Below are 18,087 nucleotides of genomic sequence, written 5' to 3'. Positions count from 1 at the left end.
TGGTACAGAATACAATAATGAAATATACTGCAGATGTTTGTCTTGGAATAAGTTGCAATGAATATAAGGCTTCTACATATGCACTAGAATGAAGCACTGCCACTATACTGTCACTGCTACAACACACCAGTGCAGTGATCATAGGTCACACACCTTGCACTATACCTTATTAAATCTCAGTATAATTCTTCCTGTTGCACCTCAGCAGCCCACATTACTATCAAGTCTCTTCAATACATACATGTATACCCATCACAGTTACCCCCAACTCATATACACTTACACACAAACAATAAATACACACAAAACTCTCTATCATGCCACTACTTTCATACACTCCCTGCTACTCTTTAAGGTCCTTCATACATACCTCTACAGCTGCTATTACTCTGTAGCAGGTATTCTCAGCCTAATCTTTGGAATGCATCTAACTAGTCAGGTTTTCAGGATATCCATATGAATATGGATGAGATAGATTTGCATAGAATAGAGATAGAACATGCAAATTTATCTCATGCATATCCATTGTGAATATCCTGAAAACCTGACTGGTTATCCTGAAAACCTGACTGATATCTGAAAAAGAGTCTGAAGATCAAAGTGAAAGATTAATCTGTGTGCTGCCATATTCTGAAGGATTGGGTTGAGAACCTCTCCATTATCTCCTCCATAGCTTTTCATCTCTGCTACCACAGACCCTTCACATACTACTCCATACTAACCTATCAATGCCACAGTCACTACTCCACCTCTATTGCTCTAGATAGCTGCAATGTCTCTGCCTCAAAGCCTGTATATACCTTTTCCTTCCAGCAGCACTCCACAGATTTTCTACCACTGATGTTCCAGCTTTTACAAACCCTCAACAATGTCTGTATTTCTTTCTCTATCACTGCCACCACTCTAGCTCTTCCAGCTCCACTGCCATCACATCTGCTGTTCCACATATCTCTGCTACCACTAGTGCTATCCTTTTAAATTTTCATATGAATACCTGTTTAGAGATACTGGTTTGAGAAGGTAGGAAAGATGTTGTGCTTTAGTGTTAGAGTTAACACCATTAACCCTGGCTTGCTAGCGGTGTTTAGTCACTGAGCACAATTAATATTAATATTATTTAGTGGATTTTTTGTATTCTTTTCATTTGTATTATTCTTAGTTTAGTGAGAATTCAACATTTATTACTTTAGTCTCTCGCTTTATAAGTTTTGGGGGACCACTAGTGCTATCCCATGTATCACCCCACTCCTTCAAAAATCAAAAATGTGATGCCTCTTTGGTGAGAACTTTTATTTTCAACTTTTTTCAATTATTTTGCCATTTATCTTTAAAATTTCCTCTTTTTTTTTTTTTTTTTTTTTGCAAGGTACCACATTTAAGCAGCCCTTGAGACCCAGTAGCCCAAAACCTGGACAAATACCTCTTTCAAGTTTCATCGATACTGGGTGTTTATTTATTTTAGTAATAAGTTGTTGAAATTTGTAATAAGAAATCAAAATGGTGTATTTATATATAGGATATCATAAAACAAGCACACATGAAATATAAAATCAATACTTGAAATTCCAATTTTTCATCTTTTTCCTAAAAGAAAATCTTGCACAAAAAAAAATCAGTTTTTGAGAATTGCGCTATGAAATAGGAGTGACACAACTGAAAAACTCTGTCTAGGTTACAACTGATTTTCACTCAATGTAAGATGAAATTACTAAAAGCCAATCTTGAGTCAATCTCAAATATCTAAAAAGCATGCACAGTTGTAATGCTTCACTGAGATAAGTCTGTTTACTTACCATTTGCTAGCGAAAAGATCAACATTTAAAAAATAAAAAAAATCCTTGGAACGACTAGAAGTCAATTATGATTTAAGGCTGAGGTTATATGATCAGAGATTCTAAATCCCAATACTTGCACTGCCATATTCTAGCAAAAGTGTTTTAGACTTGACAAAATCATGCTTTTTCAGCCTCCACATGCTAAGGAAAGCAAGACCCTGCTTCCGCCAAAAACATTTCACTGTCCTTGTCCAATCCATCATCCTCTCCAAACTTGACTACTGTAATGCCATTTACCTATGCTTAACAAAAAAAAAAAGGCCTCCAAAGACTCCAGCTTATTCAGAATACAGCAGCCAAGCTGATCTTTGCAAAACGTAAATCTGACCACGTCTCCCCACTCCTGGCCAATCTTCACTGGCTCCCAGTGATTTCCAGAATCCAATTCAAATGCTCTTGCCTGGCTTTTAAGATTATTCACGGCATCCTTCCTTCCCTAATCCCACTTTCCTTCAACTCCTCGTGCCCTGACTCCACCAGGACCGCCCATAAATTAAAACTATCCTTCCCCTCCCTACATGGTATTTTCCACGCAGGTAAATTGGGAAAATCACTTCTATTCAAAATCACAGGTCTCTGGAATGACCTTAACATCCTGCTGCGGAACCTGAGCTCCCTCCATTTATTCCGCAAGCAACTAAAAACCTGGCTCTTCTCTAACATGTAATTTCTTTTTTCCTTTACTTTTCCACTCAACTTATAAACTTATGTAAACCTTTTCCTACCCTTTCTCATTTTTAAGTTCTTGTAAACCGTGCCAAGCTCTACTTCCATGGAGATGATGCGATATATAAACTTAAGGTTTAGTTTAGTTTAGACTTTCTTTATGCCTATTTAAAGGCTTTTATAATAATCAAAATGGCTGATAACTAATGTATTTCACAATTTCTCCACCTGATAGTACAATTTTCCATCAGCTGTCTTGCATCCCTTCACTTTTTTAACTATTTTTTGGGACCCTCAGCGCCACCACTCAGAGCTCAATTCGATTTCATTGCTCTAAGCTTTATGTGCCAGCTCCTCATTGGTTCCCTTAATTTAATTTCAATCTTATACGTTTAAATATTTGCTTTTGTTATACTCTATTTTATATTAGTTTTTAAGTATGTACTTAGCTTTCAACTTGTGGTCTCTGGCTAGGGGAAACATCACGCCGACATGTTTCGCTGCTTGAGCTTTATCAAGGCTTTGCCCCTAAAAACGGAACAAAAGCTATCAGCATCTACTTAGGAAAATTAAGACAGACTTTCGACTAGTATATTTCTTTCTAAGCTGTCCTACCTATTTTGCTTACCTATAAATTTCACCGCCAAACCTGTGACCACTCTGTCCTCAGATATGGCGGCGGCGTTCCTACTGAGATTTTAAATAGAGCGGAACCCTGCTTCGATGCGGTTGCGTCATTACGCAACAGGCGTGTCATCAGGTTATCCGATACTAGACTACTAGCCATAACTCAATACACTAAATTTCATGAAGAAAAGCCCAAATTTCGGCTCCCTCCTCACTCAGATATGTATTACATCAGAGAACCCCACTCTAATTCGGCATTCAAGCCTTGTGGGGCCACTGTGTTTAAGGTATGGATCCAACGCTGTTCTTTATAGTTCAGAAAATCCTCAATATTACCTCCCTCCCGCCCCATTCTACCTTTTCTATTATCCGCCACTGTATCTGCTCAATAGTGTGTTGATGTTGTAAAAAATGTTCTACCATTGGTGCCTGAGTGTTTTTCGTTTTTATCCGTGATTTATGTTCATTCAGTCTTATATGTATGGGTCGTGAAGTACGACCCACATAGACAAGACTGCACGGACATACTATAATGTATACAACATGTGTTGACTGACAAGTGGTGTTAATATTAGCCGTGATCACTTTCCCCGTTTGAGGGTCTTTCCAAGTGGTGCCCATAATAGTCGTAGAACACCATTGGCAATGGCCACAACTCGTGTGATATCCTGTCTGTTTAATTCTATAATTCCCCAGTTTCTGTTGAATTAAAACTTGCCCAATAGTTTTTCCTCTCTTGAAGGCAAACATAGGAATTTCACTAAATATTGAATGCGTTTGCATAACATGCCAGTATTTCCTTATATAGGCGATAAGTTCTTTGGCTGCCTCAGAATATGGCAGCACACAGATTAATCTTTCACTTTGATCTTCAGACACAGCATCGGAGGAACTTGCCTTCTTTCTCCAGCCCCCTGCACTAGGAGAGGAGCGTGGGAGCCCTGCTCCGCCCCCCTCCCGACACAGAGGAGCCGACTTTTGAATCACATACAGCATCGGAGGAACTTGCCTTCTTTCTCCAGCCCCCTGCACTAGGAGAGGAGCGTGGGAGCCCTGCTCCGCCCCCCTCCCGACACAGAGGAGCCGACTTTTGAATCACACACAGCATCGGAGGAACTTGCCTTCTTTCTCCAGCCCCCTGCACTAGGAGAGGAGCGTGGGAGCCCTGCTCCGCCCCCCTCCCGACACAGAGGAGCCGACTTTTGAATCACACACAGCATCGGAGGAACTTGCCTTCTTTCTCCAGCCCCCTGCACCAGGAGAGGAGCGTGGGAGCCCTGCTCCGCCCCCCTCCCGACACAGAGGAGCCGACTTTTGAGTCACACACAGCATCGGAGGAACTTGCCTTCTTTCTCCAGCCCCCTGCACTAGGAGAGGAGCGTGGGAGCCCTGCTCCGCCCCCCTCCCGACACAGAGACTAGCGACTTCGGGCCGCGTGGGAGCCCTGCTCCGCCCCCGAAACCCCCTGCAAGCCTTACTGACTTTTCAGGAACAGCACCTCTGCCATCCGGTGCTACTCCTCTTCAGACCAGCGACTTCGAGCCGCGTGGGAGTCCAACTCCGCCATCCGAGCCCCTCTGTGACTCAATTTTTATCTTTATTTCTGTCAAGTCTCTTAATATCTGTACAGTTTTATCCTAACTTAGTCAACTACCCCTATTCAAGCTCAACTAAGGCTCTCCTGATTCTATTCATTGTTTAAATCTGACAAAGATCATCAGATTCTATCCAACTGTTTTTGCTCTGCTCTCAATAGATTTTACTTACTTCTCCAGTTCAGCTAAAGATCCCCAGATTTTACTCAATTGTCTATCCCCTACTTAGGATCTCCAGATTTCTCTTAACTGCTTAGCCCTTGCCCAATTACCAGCTCCACCAGATACTATCCAACAGTTTTAGTCCTGCCCATTCGTCCTGCTCCCCTCAACTCCAAGCCTTCCGCTATTCTCACCTCCCACCCTCCAAAGGTCCTCCAAACCCTCCACCATGAAACCACAACAATGGATCCTTCTTCTCCTTATCTGCTCATCCTCCAATCTCTCCTTCTGCTTGAACCCTCCCCCCCCCAACTTACCGAACCCTATCACTGTCAGTCCTATCCACCCTGGTGCAAAAATCCTCACGCTTTTGCGCACCAGAAGTCACCCCTCCAAAAAATCCCCCCGAAAAATCAATCACGCCTCCTTAAAGCCCATTCCCCCTGCCAACCCTCCCAACCACTCCTCAGACTCTCTCACCCCAGTCCCATCTCTATACTGCAACGCCAGATCCGCATGCAACAAAACCCAAATACTGAAGGATCTTCTTGAAGATCTCAACCCCGGATTCTTATTCATCACTGAAACTTGGATCGCAAATGACGACACATTCTCTCAAAACGAACTCTGTCCCCACGGTTACCAAGGCCTCTTCTCCCCCAGAATTAAACGGAAAGGAGGTGGTCTGGCACTCCTCCATAAATCATTCTTCGACGTCCAACTTCTAGAAAAGGGTAGCCATGCCTCCCTTGAATACATGCTCGCCTCTGTCAACGACGAGCTCCACCCACACCCACTAGGTATCCTGCTTTTATACCGGCCTCCTTCATCCCCCTGGAACAAATCATCTGACCTCGTCCTCGAGACCATTACAAACGCCTTCCTCAAATTCCAAAGACTACTTATCATTGGGGATATCAATCTTCATATAAACGATACCACCAACAAGGATGCAATTGATCTCAACAACTTCCTCACCTCTTTAGGCTTCCCACCCCCGGCTCCCTCCCCAACCCATGAAAAGGGGCATGCGTTAGACATCATCAGCTTCATCGACCTCACCGTATACAAAACTTCGATCGACGACACCCGCTGGGAACCCGTCCCCTGGTCCGACCACTTCCTAGGGGCTTTCTGCCTCCCCGTTTTCATGTCCCGCCTCGACACCCCTCCCCCTCATCCCTCCAATCCCATTACCTTCCGAAAAAAAATTGCGAGCGATTTGTTCTGGGCCAAATTCCTTAACCTAATCCCAACCATCCCAAACCCTTCAAACTCTGAATCCAACTGGCACAATTGGACCACCCTCTCTGAGACCACCTACCACTCCCTTGCTCCTCTAACCACAAAATCTGTCTCCTACTCCCGCAAGGCCCCCTGGTATCTTCCCTACCACAGACAACTAAAGCAGAAATGTCGAGCACTGGAACGTCAATGGAAAAAATCCAAATCCCCCACCGACAGACAGTCCTGGAGGGCTCTTATCAAGTTCTACAACACGGAATTAAAAAAATCAAGGAAGAACCACTATGGCAACAAAATCTCCAGATCCAACAACCAAAGTAACACTTTGTTTAACATTTGGCGTTCCCTATCCACTAAACATGATTCCTCCTCATTCCCCTCTTCTCCATCTGCTAACGATCTAGCAAAATTCTTCAATCAGAAAGTGACTACCTTACGATGCTCCTTCCCCCCTACACCCGCCTACAACTCTCTGGTGCTCACCACCTCCAACCCTAATCTAACTGAGACCAACCACATCCCAGCCGATAGATTCTGGACCGACTTCGAGCTCGTTTCTGATTCCCAAGTCTCTAAACTCTGCCTCAAGTTAAAATCCTGCGCCTGTATTTTGGATCCTTTCCCCTCCTACTTATATGAGTTCATTCCAGCACAGGCCATCTCATCTCTCACCAAACTTCTAAATTCCGCCCTGCTCTCAGGCCTATTTACTACAGAAATGGGACACATTTCCCTGTCCCCTCTTTTGAAAAAAGCTGATCTGGACCCCTCCACTCCTTCCAGCTATCGCCCAATAGCTAACATCCCTCTCCTGACCAAAATGCTGGAGTCCATCATAGCCACCCAACTCTCATCCTATCTTGAGAGATTCTCCATTCTCCTACCCTACCAACATGGATTCAGACCCAACTACAGCACTGAATCCCTCTTAGCCTCTTTAATTTCAAAAGTCCAACAATTGCACTCACGCAATAAGTTTGCTGTTCTTCTCCAATTCGACCTCTCTGCAGCTTTCGACATTGTCCACCATGACATACTAATCCTCCAACTTTCTGAAATTGGCATAAGTTCCACAGTTTTAGACTGGTTCTCAAAATTCTTACGTTCCCGCTCCTACCTCGTTAGCACGAATGGTACCTCATCCTCCCCTTGGAAACCGATCTGCGGAGTCCCTCAGGGTTCACCTCTATCCCCGATCCTTTTCAATGTTTATATGTCCTCCCTGAAACTCCTCCAACTATCCACCTCTGAAACACTTTACACCTACGCCGATGACATCCTTATACTTCTAGAGACCGACTCTAACCTCACCAACCTCTCTGACAACATCTCATCTTGTATAACAAATCTCCAATCCTGGGCCCTCACCGTTCAAATGAAGCTAAATGAGACCAAAACAAAACTTCTTTGGCTCGGCCCGAAACTGGATCAGCTACCCTCCCACATCCCACTTCCCTCTGGCACCAACCTGCAGCTTGAGCACTCTAGCAAAGTTCTGGGAATCATCATCGACTCTACACTGTCCTTTAACGACCACATCAACTCCCTAGTAAAAAAATGCTTTTTCAATCTTCATATGCTAAGAAAAGTCAGATCCTGCTTCCACCAACAACATTTCACTGTCCTTGTCCAATCCATCATCTTATCCAGACTTGATTACTGCAACTCCATCTACCTAAGCCTAACAAAGAAAAATCTCCTCAGAATCCAACGGATTCAAAATACCGCGGCTAAACTAATCTTCACAAAAGGCAAATTCGACCATGACTCCCCGCTTCTGTCTAAGCTTCACTGGCTCCCAGTCACCCTCAGGGTTCGCTACAAATGCGCCTGTCTCACCTTCAAATCTCTTCACGGCATCCTTCCTCCCCTCTTTCCACTATCCTGGCTCTCGAGTACCCACCCCACCAGATCCACTCAGAAATTTAAACTATCCTTCCCATCTCTAAATGGCATTTCCCACACAGGAAAACTTGGAACATCCCTCCTCTTCAGGATCACCGAGCTGTGGAACAGCTTCTCTGCCCACCTTCGGAGTTCGACCTCCCTCCAACACTTCAGAAAACATCTGAAAACCTGGCTTTTCTCCAAAATGTAACCACCCCCCCTCCTCCATTATTCAAAGCCCCCTCTTTCCTTCCTGTTTAGCAGCCCTTCTTCCTTCCATTGTAGTTCCTTTCTCTGTTTTAATTCCTGTAAACCGTGTCGAGCTCCACTTCCGTGGAGATGACGCGGTATATAAACTTAAGGTTTAGTTTAGTTTAGTTTAGATATCAAAAGTTCTCTATTTGCATATTTAGCTCTTGTGAAAGCTTGTTTAATGGATTTTACAGGATATCCTCTGGCTTTAAAACGGAGTTTTAACTCTTCCGCTACTGTCATCCTTAATAGAGAAAATTATTTAAAAGAAGCTTCGCGTCAATTATCAGATACTATTGCTTATAAACCAATTCTTCAAGATCCAGGAGGTCCACTGATGAAAACAGTTTTTGACTGGGTAACTGCGTTTTATGAAAAAGAAATATTGACCAAAAAAGAATACCAATTTATTTTGGAAAAATATCCACGCACACCTAATATTTATTTTGTGCCTAAAATTCATAAGTCTTTAAAGGATCCACCAGGCAGGCCCATAGTGAATACAAAACAGTCACTGTTAGAAGCCCTATCTAAATTCATAGATGTTTTCCTAGCTAAAGAAGCAATAAAAACTACTTCATATTTGAAGGATTCATCTCATCTATTACGCATTCTCTCTCAGGAAATAATTGTGAGTTCTGAAACCTTTTTAGTGACATTGGATGTCGTGTCCTTATATACCAACATCCCCCAAAGTGGTGCTATAGCTATTATACAAGATACTCTTCAAAAAAGAGAAGGCACACAAAGAATTAGTACTGAATTTTTGGTACAGCTAGCCCATTGGGTGATAGAGGAAAACTACTTTGAGTTTGAAGGTGTATACTATAAGCAGATTCAGGGAGTAGCGATGGGCGCCACGCTGGCCCCATCAGTGGCTACACTTTATGTGGGACAATTTGAAGAAACCCATATTTACACCTCAAACTATTTTCAGAACATAAGATTATGGAAGAGGTTTCTTGACGACATTTTTTTCTTGTGGGAGGGTTCGGAAAGTCTTCTGTGCGATTTCTTAAACTGGATTAACACTAGAAATCCCCACCTTCAATTTACCCCTTCTTATAGCATAGATAAGGTAGAGTTTCTTGACTTACTTATAATAAAAGAAGAATTTCGGTTGAAAACAAAACTTTTTAGAAAACCAGTGGCAAAAAATACTTTATTGCATTTCTCCAGTCACCATCCTTACCACTTAAAATTTAATCTCCCAGTGAGTCAATTTTTAAGACTCCGAAGAGTATCATCAGATTTGTGTGATTTCATAGAGTCAGCGGAAGAGCTAAAACTCCGTTTTAAAGCCAGAGGATATACTGCAAAATCCATTAAACAAGCTTTTACAAGAGCTAAATATGCAAATAGAGAACTTTTGATATCTGAAAAAGAGTCTGAAGATCAAAGTGAAAGATTAATCTGTGTGCTGCCATATTCTGAGGCAGCCAAAGAACTTATCGCCTATATAAGGAAATACTGGCATGTTATGCAAACGCATTCAATATTTAGTGAAATTCCTATGTTTGCCTTCAAGAGAGGAAAAACGATTGGGCAAGTTTTAATTCAACAGAAACTGGGGAATTATAAAACTAAACAAACAGGATATCACACGAGTTGCCAATGGTGCTCTACGACTATTATGGGCACCACTTGGAAAGACCCTCAAACGGGGAAAGTGATCACGGCTAATATTAACACCACTTGTCAGTCAACACATGTTGTATACATTATAGTATGTCCGTGCAGTCTTGTCTATGTGGGTCGTACTTCACGACCCATACATATAAGACTGAATGAACATAAATCACGGATAAAAACGAAAAACACTCAGGCACCAATGGTAGAACATTTTTTACAACATCAACACACTATTGAGCAGATACAGTGGCGGATAATAGAAAAGGTAGAATGGGGCAGGAGGGAGGTAATATTGAGGATTTTCTGAACTATAAAGAACAGCGTTGGATCCATACCTTAAACACAGTGGCCCCACAAGGCTTGAATGCCGAATTAGAGTGGGGTTCTCTGATGTAATACATATCTGAGTGAGGAGGGAGCCGAAATTTGGGCTTTTCTTCGTGAAATTTAGTGTATTGAGTTATGGCTAGCAGTCTAGTATCGGATAACCTGATGACGCGCCTGTTGCGTAATGACGCAACCGCATCGAAGCAGGATTCCGCTCTATTTAAAATCTCAGTAGGAACGCCGCCGCCATATCTGAGGACAGAGTGGTCACAGGTTTGGCGGTGAAATTTATAGGTAAGCAAAATAGGTAGGACAGCTTAGAAAGAAATATACTAGTCTAAGGTCTGTCTTAATTTTCCTAAGTAGATGCTGATAGCTTTTGTTCCGTTTTTAGGGGCAAAGCCTTGATAAAGCTCAAGCAGCGAAACATGTCGGCGTGATGTTTCCCCTAGCCAGAGACCACAAGTTGAAAGCTAAATTAAGGGAACCGATGAGGAGCTGGCACATAAAGCTTAGAGCAATGAAATCGAATTGAGCTCTGAGTGGTGGCGCTGAGGGTCCCAAAAAATAGTTAAAAAAGTGAAGGGATGCAAGACAGCTGATAGAAAATTGTACTATTAGGTGGAGAAATTGTTTGATAGTCATAGCTCCCTGGAACTATAATATAAGTTGTGCATTGGGTGATTACTAATGTATGACATACTAATACTAACTCTTTTTGAATTAAATAAGCTTTCAAATAATCTGTAGCTGCCAGAAAACAACCTTTACCACTTTTTCAAAGCTGTGTTAAGTCCTAAACCTACCAACTTGTAAATCGTCATATTTGTTATTCCCTCTGTAGTCTTCTACCCTCTCCAACTTTTCATCCCTTTGTATTTCTCTACATAAGCAGCATATATTGATTCAACATTTTTGTCCAGTGTGTCTGTCATCATTAGATTGTAAGCTCTTTCAAGCAGGGACCGTCTCTTGCATGTTTAATGTACAGTACAGCTTGTATCTGGTAGTGCTATAGAAATAATAAATAGTAGTAGTACTTATCCTTTCATCTGAGGCACAAAATTCTTAGATCATCCTCAAATTCCAGACATCATACTCTTTAGTAATTAAAGGGAATCATAGTAAAGGCAAGGGACTGTCATTTATCTTCAGTCCTATCTCACCACTACTAAATAGTAAATTTAAAACAAACCAGAGAAAATATTTTTTCCCTCAACATATAATTAATTATGAAACTCATTGCCAGATAATGTGGTAAAATCAGTTAGTTTAGCAGGGTTTAAAAAAGGTTTAGATAATTTCCTAAAAGAAAAATCCATAAGCCATTATTAATTTGGATTTGGGAAAATCCCCAAAAGGCTTTGCTTCTCCCAGAGAGCTCACCCTTCTTCAGTCTGAGAGAGAACAGTTGTTGTTTCTATAGCATTTAGTACAGACAGTCAAAAAGAAATTTGCATCTTTTCAGATACTTCAGAGAAGGCTATAGCAGCGGTGGCCTACTTGAAAACAACAGATGTAAATGGAGTTCCCCATAAGGGATTTATTCTTAGAAAAGTCAAGTTGTTACCACAGCCAAGTCATACCATTCCATGTATAGAATTATGTGAAGCAGTACTAGCCAGTACAGTCAAGTGAACGCAGTCAACTTCTACACTGACAGTAAAGTTGTCCTGGGATACATCCATAACCAAATAAGGAGATTGTACGTATTCATCAGCAAAAGAGTTAAACGAATAAGAAAGTCAACTTCACCAGAGCAGTGGCATTACTTGCCAATGAAGCAGAATCCAGCAGATTGTGCAACCAGAGCCGTGCCAGCATCTTGAGTAATGCTGGTCATCACTTAGAAGGGCCATAGCACTGGCTCTTGCATTGCAACTTCAATGCCAGTTGATAAAAATCCTGATATATGTCACCACTGGCACATCTGCACAAAACCTCTATCAGTAAACGAGATCATTCACGCAGAGAGCACCATCATACAAGAAACATATGTAAAAGAGATCACTTGCATCAGGAAGGGGATAAACTTTTCAAGAGACAGTCCACTTCTGAAACTGAACCCTTTCATTGATAAAGGACAACATCAGAGAGTTGGAGGTCACCTTACCCAAGCAGAAATATTAAGTGGTGAGAAGAATCCACTTATTGTTCTGGATTGATATCACATTGCAACTTTGCTTGTGCAACATCATCATGAGCAAGTTAAACACCAAGGCAGAAACTTTACATAAGGAGCTGTGCAAGCAGCAGGAATGTAGATCATGGGAGCAAAACACAACATTGCTTCTGTAATTTACTGCTGCGCAAAGTGTCGCAGGCAGAGGGGAAAGCTCCAAGAACAAAAGATGGTGGATTTGCCAGCAGATTGACTCAGTACTAAACAAAAGATTAGGTTCTTACCTTTGCTAATCTTCTTTCTTGTAAATCCATACTTTATTCTGGGACCAGTGGGTTATTTCTATCTACCCGCCAGGATTTTGTAGGAAGCCTCAAACTACAGAGGCTTGAGCCCCTCCCCATCATACCTCATCACTGTGTATGATCCTCAACTTACCAGTCAATCTTAAAGCAGCCAGGAACATCTGTACAGCATAATAACAAGAGGGAGGGGAACAGGGAGACTCCAAGGCAATTAAGTCAATTCTGCTCATTTCAACAGCAACAATGAAAATCAAGAAAACAGGTTATGAATAGTCCCTGAGCCGTGATCTGATGTGCAGGCTGTCCAGGGGGCTTACTGCCAAGCAGTGAACACCCCAGAAGCAGACTTTTTCCAAAGGTCTGCAATCTCCCACAGACAAGGATGTCCCCACAGGTCACCCTCTATAGCATGAGGGTGAAAACCACAAACAAAAAAATACTGAAACTCAATGAAATTAAACATGAGCAGAAAAGATAAGCTCCTACAGCCTAGCTTATAGGAAGAAGAACTGGTAAGCTGAGGATCATACACAGTGATGAGGTATGAGGAGTAGATGGAAATAACCCATTGGTCCTGGAATAAAGTGGGATTGTACATGAACCACCATTTATGCACATGACTCTAGATATTTTTGGACCATGGACAATAGTAAGACGTATGAGAGGTGGAGGCCCCAGCAACAAACGTTGGGCAATGATTTTTACGTGCATGAGTATTTCAACAGTTCTATTGAGGTCATTGAATCAATGAATTTATTAATGCTTTACAGATTAAGCTTTACAATTAAGGTTTATTAATGCTTTACAGATATTCCTTGCCATCAGAGGTCCAGGCAAGCAGATTTGTTCTGACTGTGGAACCAACTTTGTAGGAGTTTGCAGAGAATTGGTCATTCCAGCTATCAAGTTCGACCAATCAGCTATAGAAAAGTATCTATGTGACCAAAAGTATACTTGGTCTTCAACCCTCTTCACTTGTCACATATGAAAGGAGCATGGGAGCACATAATTGGTATAGCACAGCAGATCTTGAATGCCATGCTGCTTGAATCTGATCATCCCACGAAGCAGAGGTAGCCAGACCCTTAGTCCAGTGTCATCTGCTCTAGGGTCACCATTGATGCAAAATAAATAAATAGGACTTCCAACTCATAACAAGAATGTACAAGTCAGTAAATGGCATATGGGTATCCAATGTAATTTGTTTTTACGTAAGTTATTTCCTATGTTTTATGTTGCTTTTATAATTTTCATATAATTTTATTACCAATGTTACTTTTATAAACCACTCTAATTAATTTATAAGTGGTACATAAAATAAATTTTAAACTTGAAACTTAAAACATGTATTTTAGAAAAGGCTGTGCATCAGCAGATCCTGCTCTAAAACACATGAGAAATGGATGTCCATGTGTTGGTTACATCCAACATGAACATTCATTTTACAAACTGAATGTTCAAAGTATTAATGGGGCACAACAAGGGGCATGGATGTCATTGAGGCACCATAGGAACATCCATGTTGACAACCTTCTGGAAGGCAGTGAAGACACTGCTGTTCATGAACCAGCACGCTTCTGGTCTCAAACTTTAACCGACCGAGACTCGGCAAACCTTTAACTCAGAATACCAGAGTCTTTCTGTCAACCAATATTTTTCTCTTATCGATCACAGCCATGTTGATGCCATTCTTAGATTCTATATAGCAAGTATGTTCTTAGATTCAATAAAGCATGTGTGTTCATAGCTTATGTGTTATTGATGCCCATCCTCAATTCTCCGTAACATATGTGTTATTCATTCTGATGACTTCTGTGTACGTATCTTTGTAACCCGTTCTGGGCTCCTAGGGAGGGCGGGCTATAAAGCTAATTACATGAATAAATAGAAGAATAGACTAATGGCTCTTTGGGCTAGATTCCATAAACACCGTCCTAGTTAGGCACAGCTAGGCACCATAATTGAGGCCGCCTAGCAATGCCTAACTAAAATCTGTGCCTAATCTAAATTCAATCAATTAGCTTAAATGGTATGGTAATTGATTGTGTCATTGAAGCTAACTGAATAATTAATAATAATAAATTCTCAATTTTAAAAAAAGTTGAGGTAGGATTTAAACCTGGGTTCCTTGGTTTATAGTTCAATGTACTAACCAATAGACCTGGGGGCGGCAACCTTTTTAAAGTAAAGGGCCAATTTATCCTAAAAATTTGACCCAAGAGTTACAAAGAGCTGCAATGGGTAGAGAAGGGAGCTTGAGATATTCCAGGTCTCTCACCCTCTCTTCCCTCTACAAGATCTAACTTCTCTCCCCTCTCTCTTCCTCTCTAACCCATCATAGGTATCTGCACCTCTCTTCCCTCCTTCACCTCCCACCCTCCCCTCTCACTTCCTGTCCTCCTCCCCCAACCCATAGCCAAGGTTATCTACACTCTCCAGGCCCCGATCCTTTAATCTCCCTCCCAATCCCATGACCCCTCCCCCACCATAGTCTACCGAGGTACCTGGTGGTTCAGACGAGTCTTAGTGGCAGGATCATGATCCTCTCATTCCTGCCTCCATGCGGCTGCCTTCTAAAATGGCTGCCATGACTTTTCATGGCTGCTCACATTTCCTGTAGTACTGCGAGCTGCCATTTGAGGTCATGGCAGATATTTTAGAAGGCAGCTGCAAGGAATTAGGAATGAGAGGGTTGTGCTCCTGACATGAAAACCCCCCCTGCTGGACTATCAGGTACCTCAGTAATCATGTTCACGATCTGGCTCCATCGCTTTGTCTACCTTTAATTTAGCTAGTTCCTCATAAATACAACCCTCTGAAAATTGATCATGGTCTATCACTTCTTCATCCCTATTCACCTTTGTTTTCTGCAGTCCCACTCCTGGTCCTTCAGTTGTGAACACAGGACAAAAATATGCCTTTTCTTTATCAGCTTCTACTTATATTCCCCCCTTCACCTTTGAGTCTCACAATACCATTTTTGTACTTCTTGTCATTGATATATCTAAAAAATGTCTTGTCTCCTCATTTTTCCATATCAGATATTTTTCCTCCCTTCTTTTCCTCTTTCTTTTACATACTTGCATCACAAAAAGGTTTGTCAACCTTACAATAATTCCTTTCAATTTGGCCTAGTGCATTTTTATTCCTTCTGGACATTCCCATCGAGACAACAATTCTTTGGCTTTTTAAAGTCTAGAACCTTTATTTTTGAACTAGTGTTTAAGCAAGTTACATTAACAGGTGCTAGAATAGATGTGTAGACTTTTAGCACAATAGGGCGCTGAGGTGTTTCTTTCTTTCTGTCTTTCTTTCTCTCTCCCTGCCCCTGTCTCTCCTTGGTCCCACTGTCTGTTTATCTTTCTTTCTGTTTTTCTCTCTCCTTGGCCCCCTTTCTGTTTTTCTTTCTTTCTGTCTCTCTCCCTGCCCGCTATCTGTTTGCCTTTATTTCTGTCTCTCTCCATCGCCCTTGTCTTTCTGTGTATCTGTCTTTCTTTCTTTCTTTCTGTCTCTCTCAGGCAAGATGTCCGATCGCAGTTCTCCTCCCTTTTACCTCTGGCTCCTTCCTGTCTGTGCACCTGGTAGCGGTGCCTTGACCCCTAAAGGCCTGGACATTTGCTGTTCGTCAAGGCACAGGCTGGCTGGGGTGTGGGAGGGGGGAAGCCATTGCCGCGTATGTGCATGAGGCCGAAGGCCGATGGAGAAACTGCCACAGGCTCCTACTGTGCATGCGGTGGCACGGACCCAAGGATCACGGAACACGGAGATTGAAGTGCGCATGCATGCTAAGGGTTTTATTATAGCAGATGAGCCCTCTCTGTATTCATTTTATTATTAAAGTGTACCATGTAGAGATCATGGGATGCAAGATGATCATCCACTGTAACATCAGAAACACTTTCCCCTTTTGTAAGCATTAAGTTCAGTATGACTCCATCTCGCATGGATTCTATTACCAATTGCTGGAACAGTTTTCCTTATAGAGAATCCAGGATCTCCCTATTTCTAGAAGACACTGCAATAGGGATACCCCAGTCAATATCTGGCATGTTAAAATCACCTATTAGTAAAACTTCACCTTTTTTAGATATATTCTGAATGTTTACTATTAAATCTCTGCCCACTTCTGGGAGAGGAAATCAAGATTGCGAACTAGACAGACGTGTTGATCGAGCTCCGGAGACAAAAACATTTTTCCTTATTAATTACTTATTAATTTACCTCTAAGATGGGCAAAAGAAATTGGAAAACGAGGACTTTCCCTCCAGAGCCCTCTACGTTCCCGGCTTCGTCAATCGAGCGCTTTGTGGTTCGATCAGTGTGAAACATAGAATAGATTATAACAACAGTGGGAGAAAGTTTCTGCTTACCAGGTTTTTGTGCCACGCAAACACTGATGCTGCTACTGCTGCTGCTGCTCCTGTTTGTCCCTGGCACATCTATTTAAGACATAAAATTTTATTAAACTCTATATTTCTTGGAATAGCTTACTCTTTATCTGTGATATTAATTATATTGTCCTATTTTAATCACAGAAACTTATTATAATAAATCAAATATATATTAAATATTGTAGTGAGTGTCAGACCCACAACCTAATAGCCAGGTGAATCAACACCATGCTGGTTGCCTTTGGGACCATCATAGTCCCAAACCGCTCTTTTTTATTTATATATGAAATTCACTCTCTGTCTAATGATATAATCATATTTCACTTATCTGAGTTTTGTGGCAGTATATGCTGTTTCGGCAACCTCGCTGATAAAATAAATCATTGTCCGTTACCGGCCTGACACACATAGAAATATAGAGAATAAACTCAGTCTTGTCCACAATAGAAGATTGGATGGCCCACTCCAAATTAAAACTAAATACTGAGGAAACAAAATTCTTCATAGCCTCATCTAACAACTTCACATTGGACTCCTTTACCCTGAGAGGAACCAGCTTTCTAGTCTCCCCTACAATTAAAATCCTAGATGTCCACCTAGACAGACAGCTATCCATGTCAGCCCATGTGGTTCATGTACACAAAGGCTTCAAAACATTATGGAAACTTAGATCCATAAGGAAATACTTTGAACTGGCACCATTCCAACTCCTAGTCTAGGCCCTAGTCTTGAACATCCTAGACTACTGCAACATTGTATGTATGTAAAGTAGGGACTCTAATGGGAACATTCCCAAAGTCAACTGCTCTGTTCAATAAAAGAACATGACACCATCAACTCCCAAACAGAGGCATCAAAGGAGCTCAGGAAAGACCCCTGCATGCACATAAACATACCTATAGAATTCTTCAAAACCCTGAAGGGCTGACTGGCATCCAAGAACAACTTAGAGAAGCCTAAACAGAATGAGATAGTAGGCAGGCACAGGAAGGACAGGGCAGGAGTCTAGAATGCCTCATCTATCTACTGGAAAGATATTAT

At 41.7% G+C, this 18,087-nt stretch overlaps 1 protein-coding gene across 1 annotated transcript in view; it reads right to left on the bottom strand.

The window, feature by feature from the left end:
• The window catches only part of LOC117359730, a 46,113-nt gene that overhangs the window by 15,876 nt on the left and 12,150 nt on the right, over positions 1-18,087 (bottom strand). The window contains exon 4 of the mRNA XM_033942947.1: positions 17,026-17,094. Coding sequence (XP_033798838.1) covers positions 17,026-17,094 — 69 coding nt within the window. The remainder of the gene's footprint in view (positions 1-17,025; positions 17,095-18,087) is intronic.

Source organism: Geotrypetes seraphini, chromosome 4 (genome assembly GCF_902459505.1).
Source record: "Geotrypetes seraphini chromosome 4, aGeoSer1.1, whole genome shotgun sequence".
In the NCBI taxonomy this organism is placed as follows: domain Eukaryota; kingdom Metazoa; phylum Chordata; class Amphibia; order Gymnophiona; family Dermophiidae; genus Geotrypetes; species Geotrypetes seraphini.
This window is presented reverse-complemented; position numbering and strand designations above follow the sequence as displayed.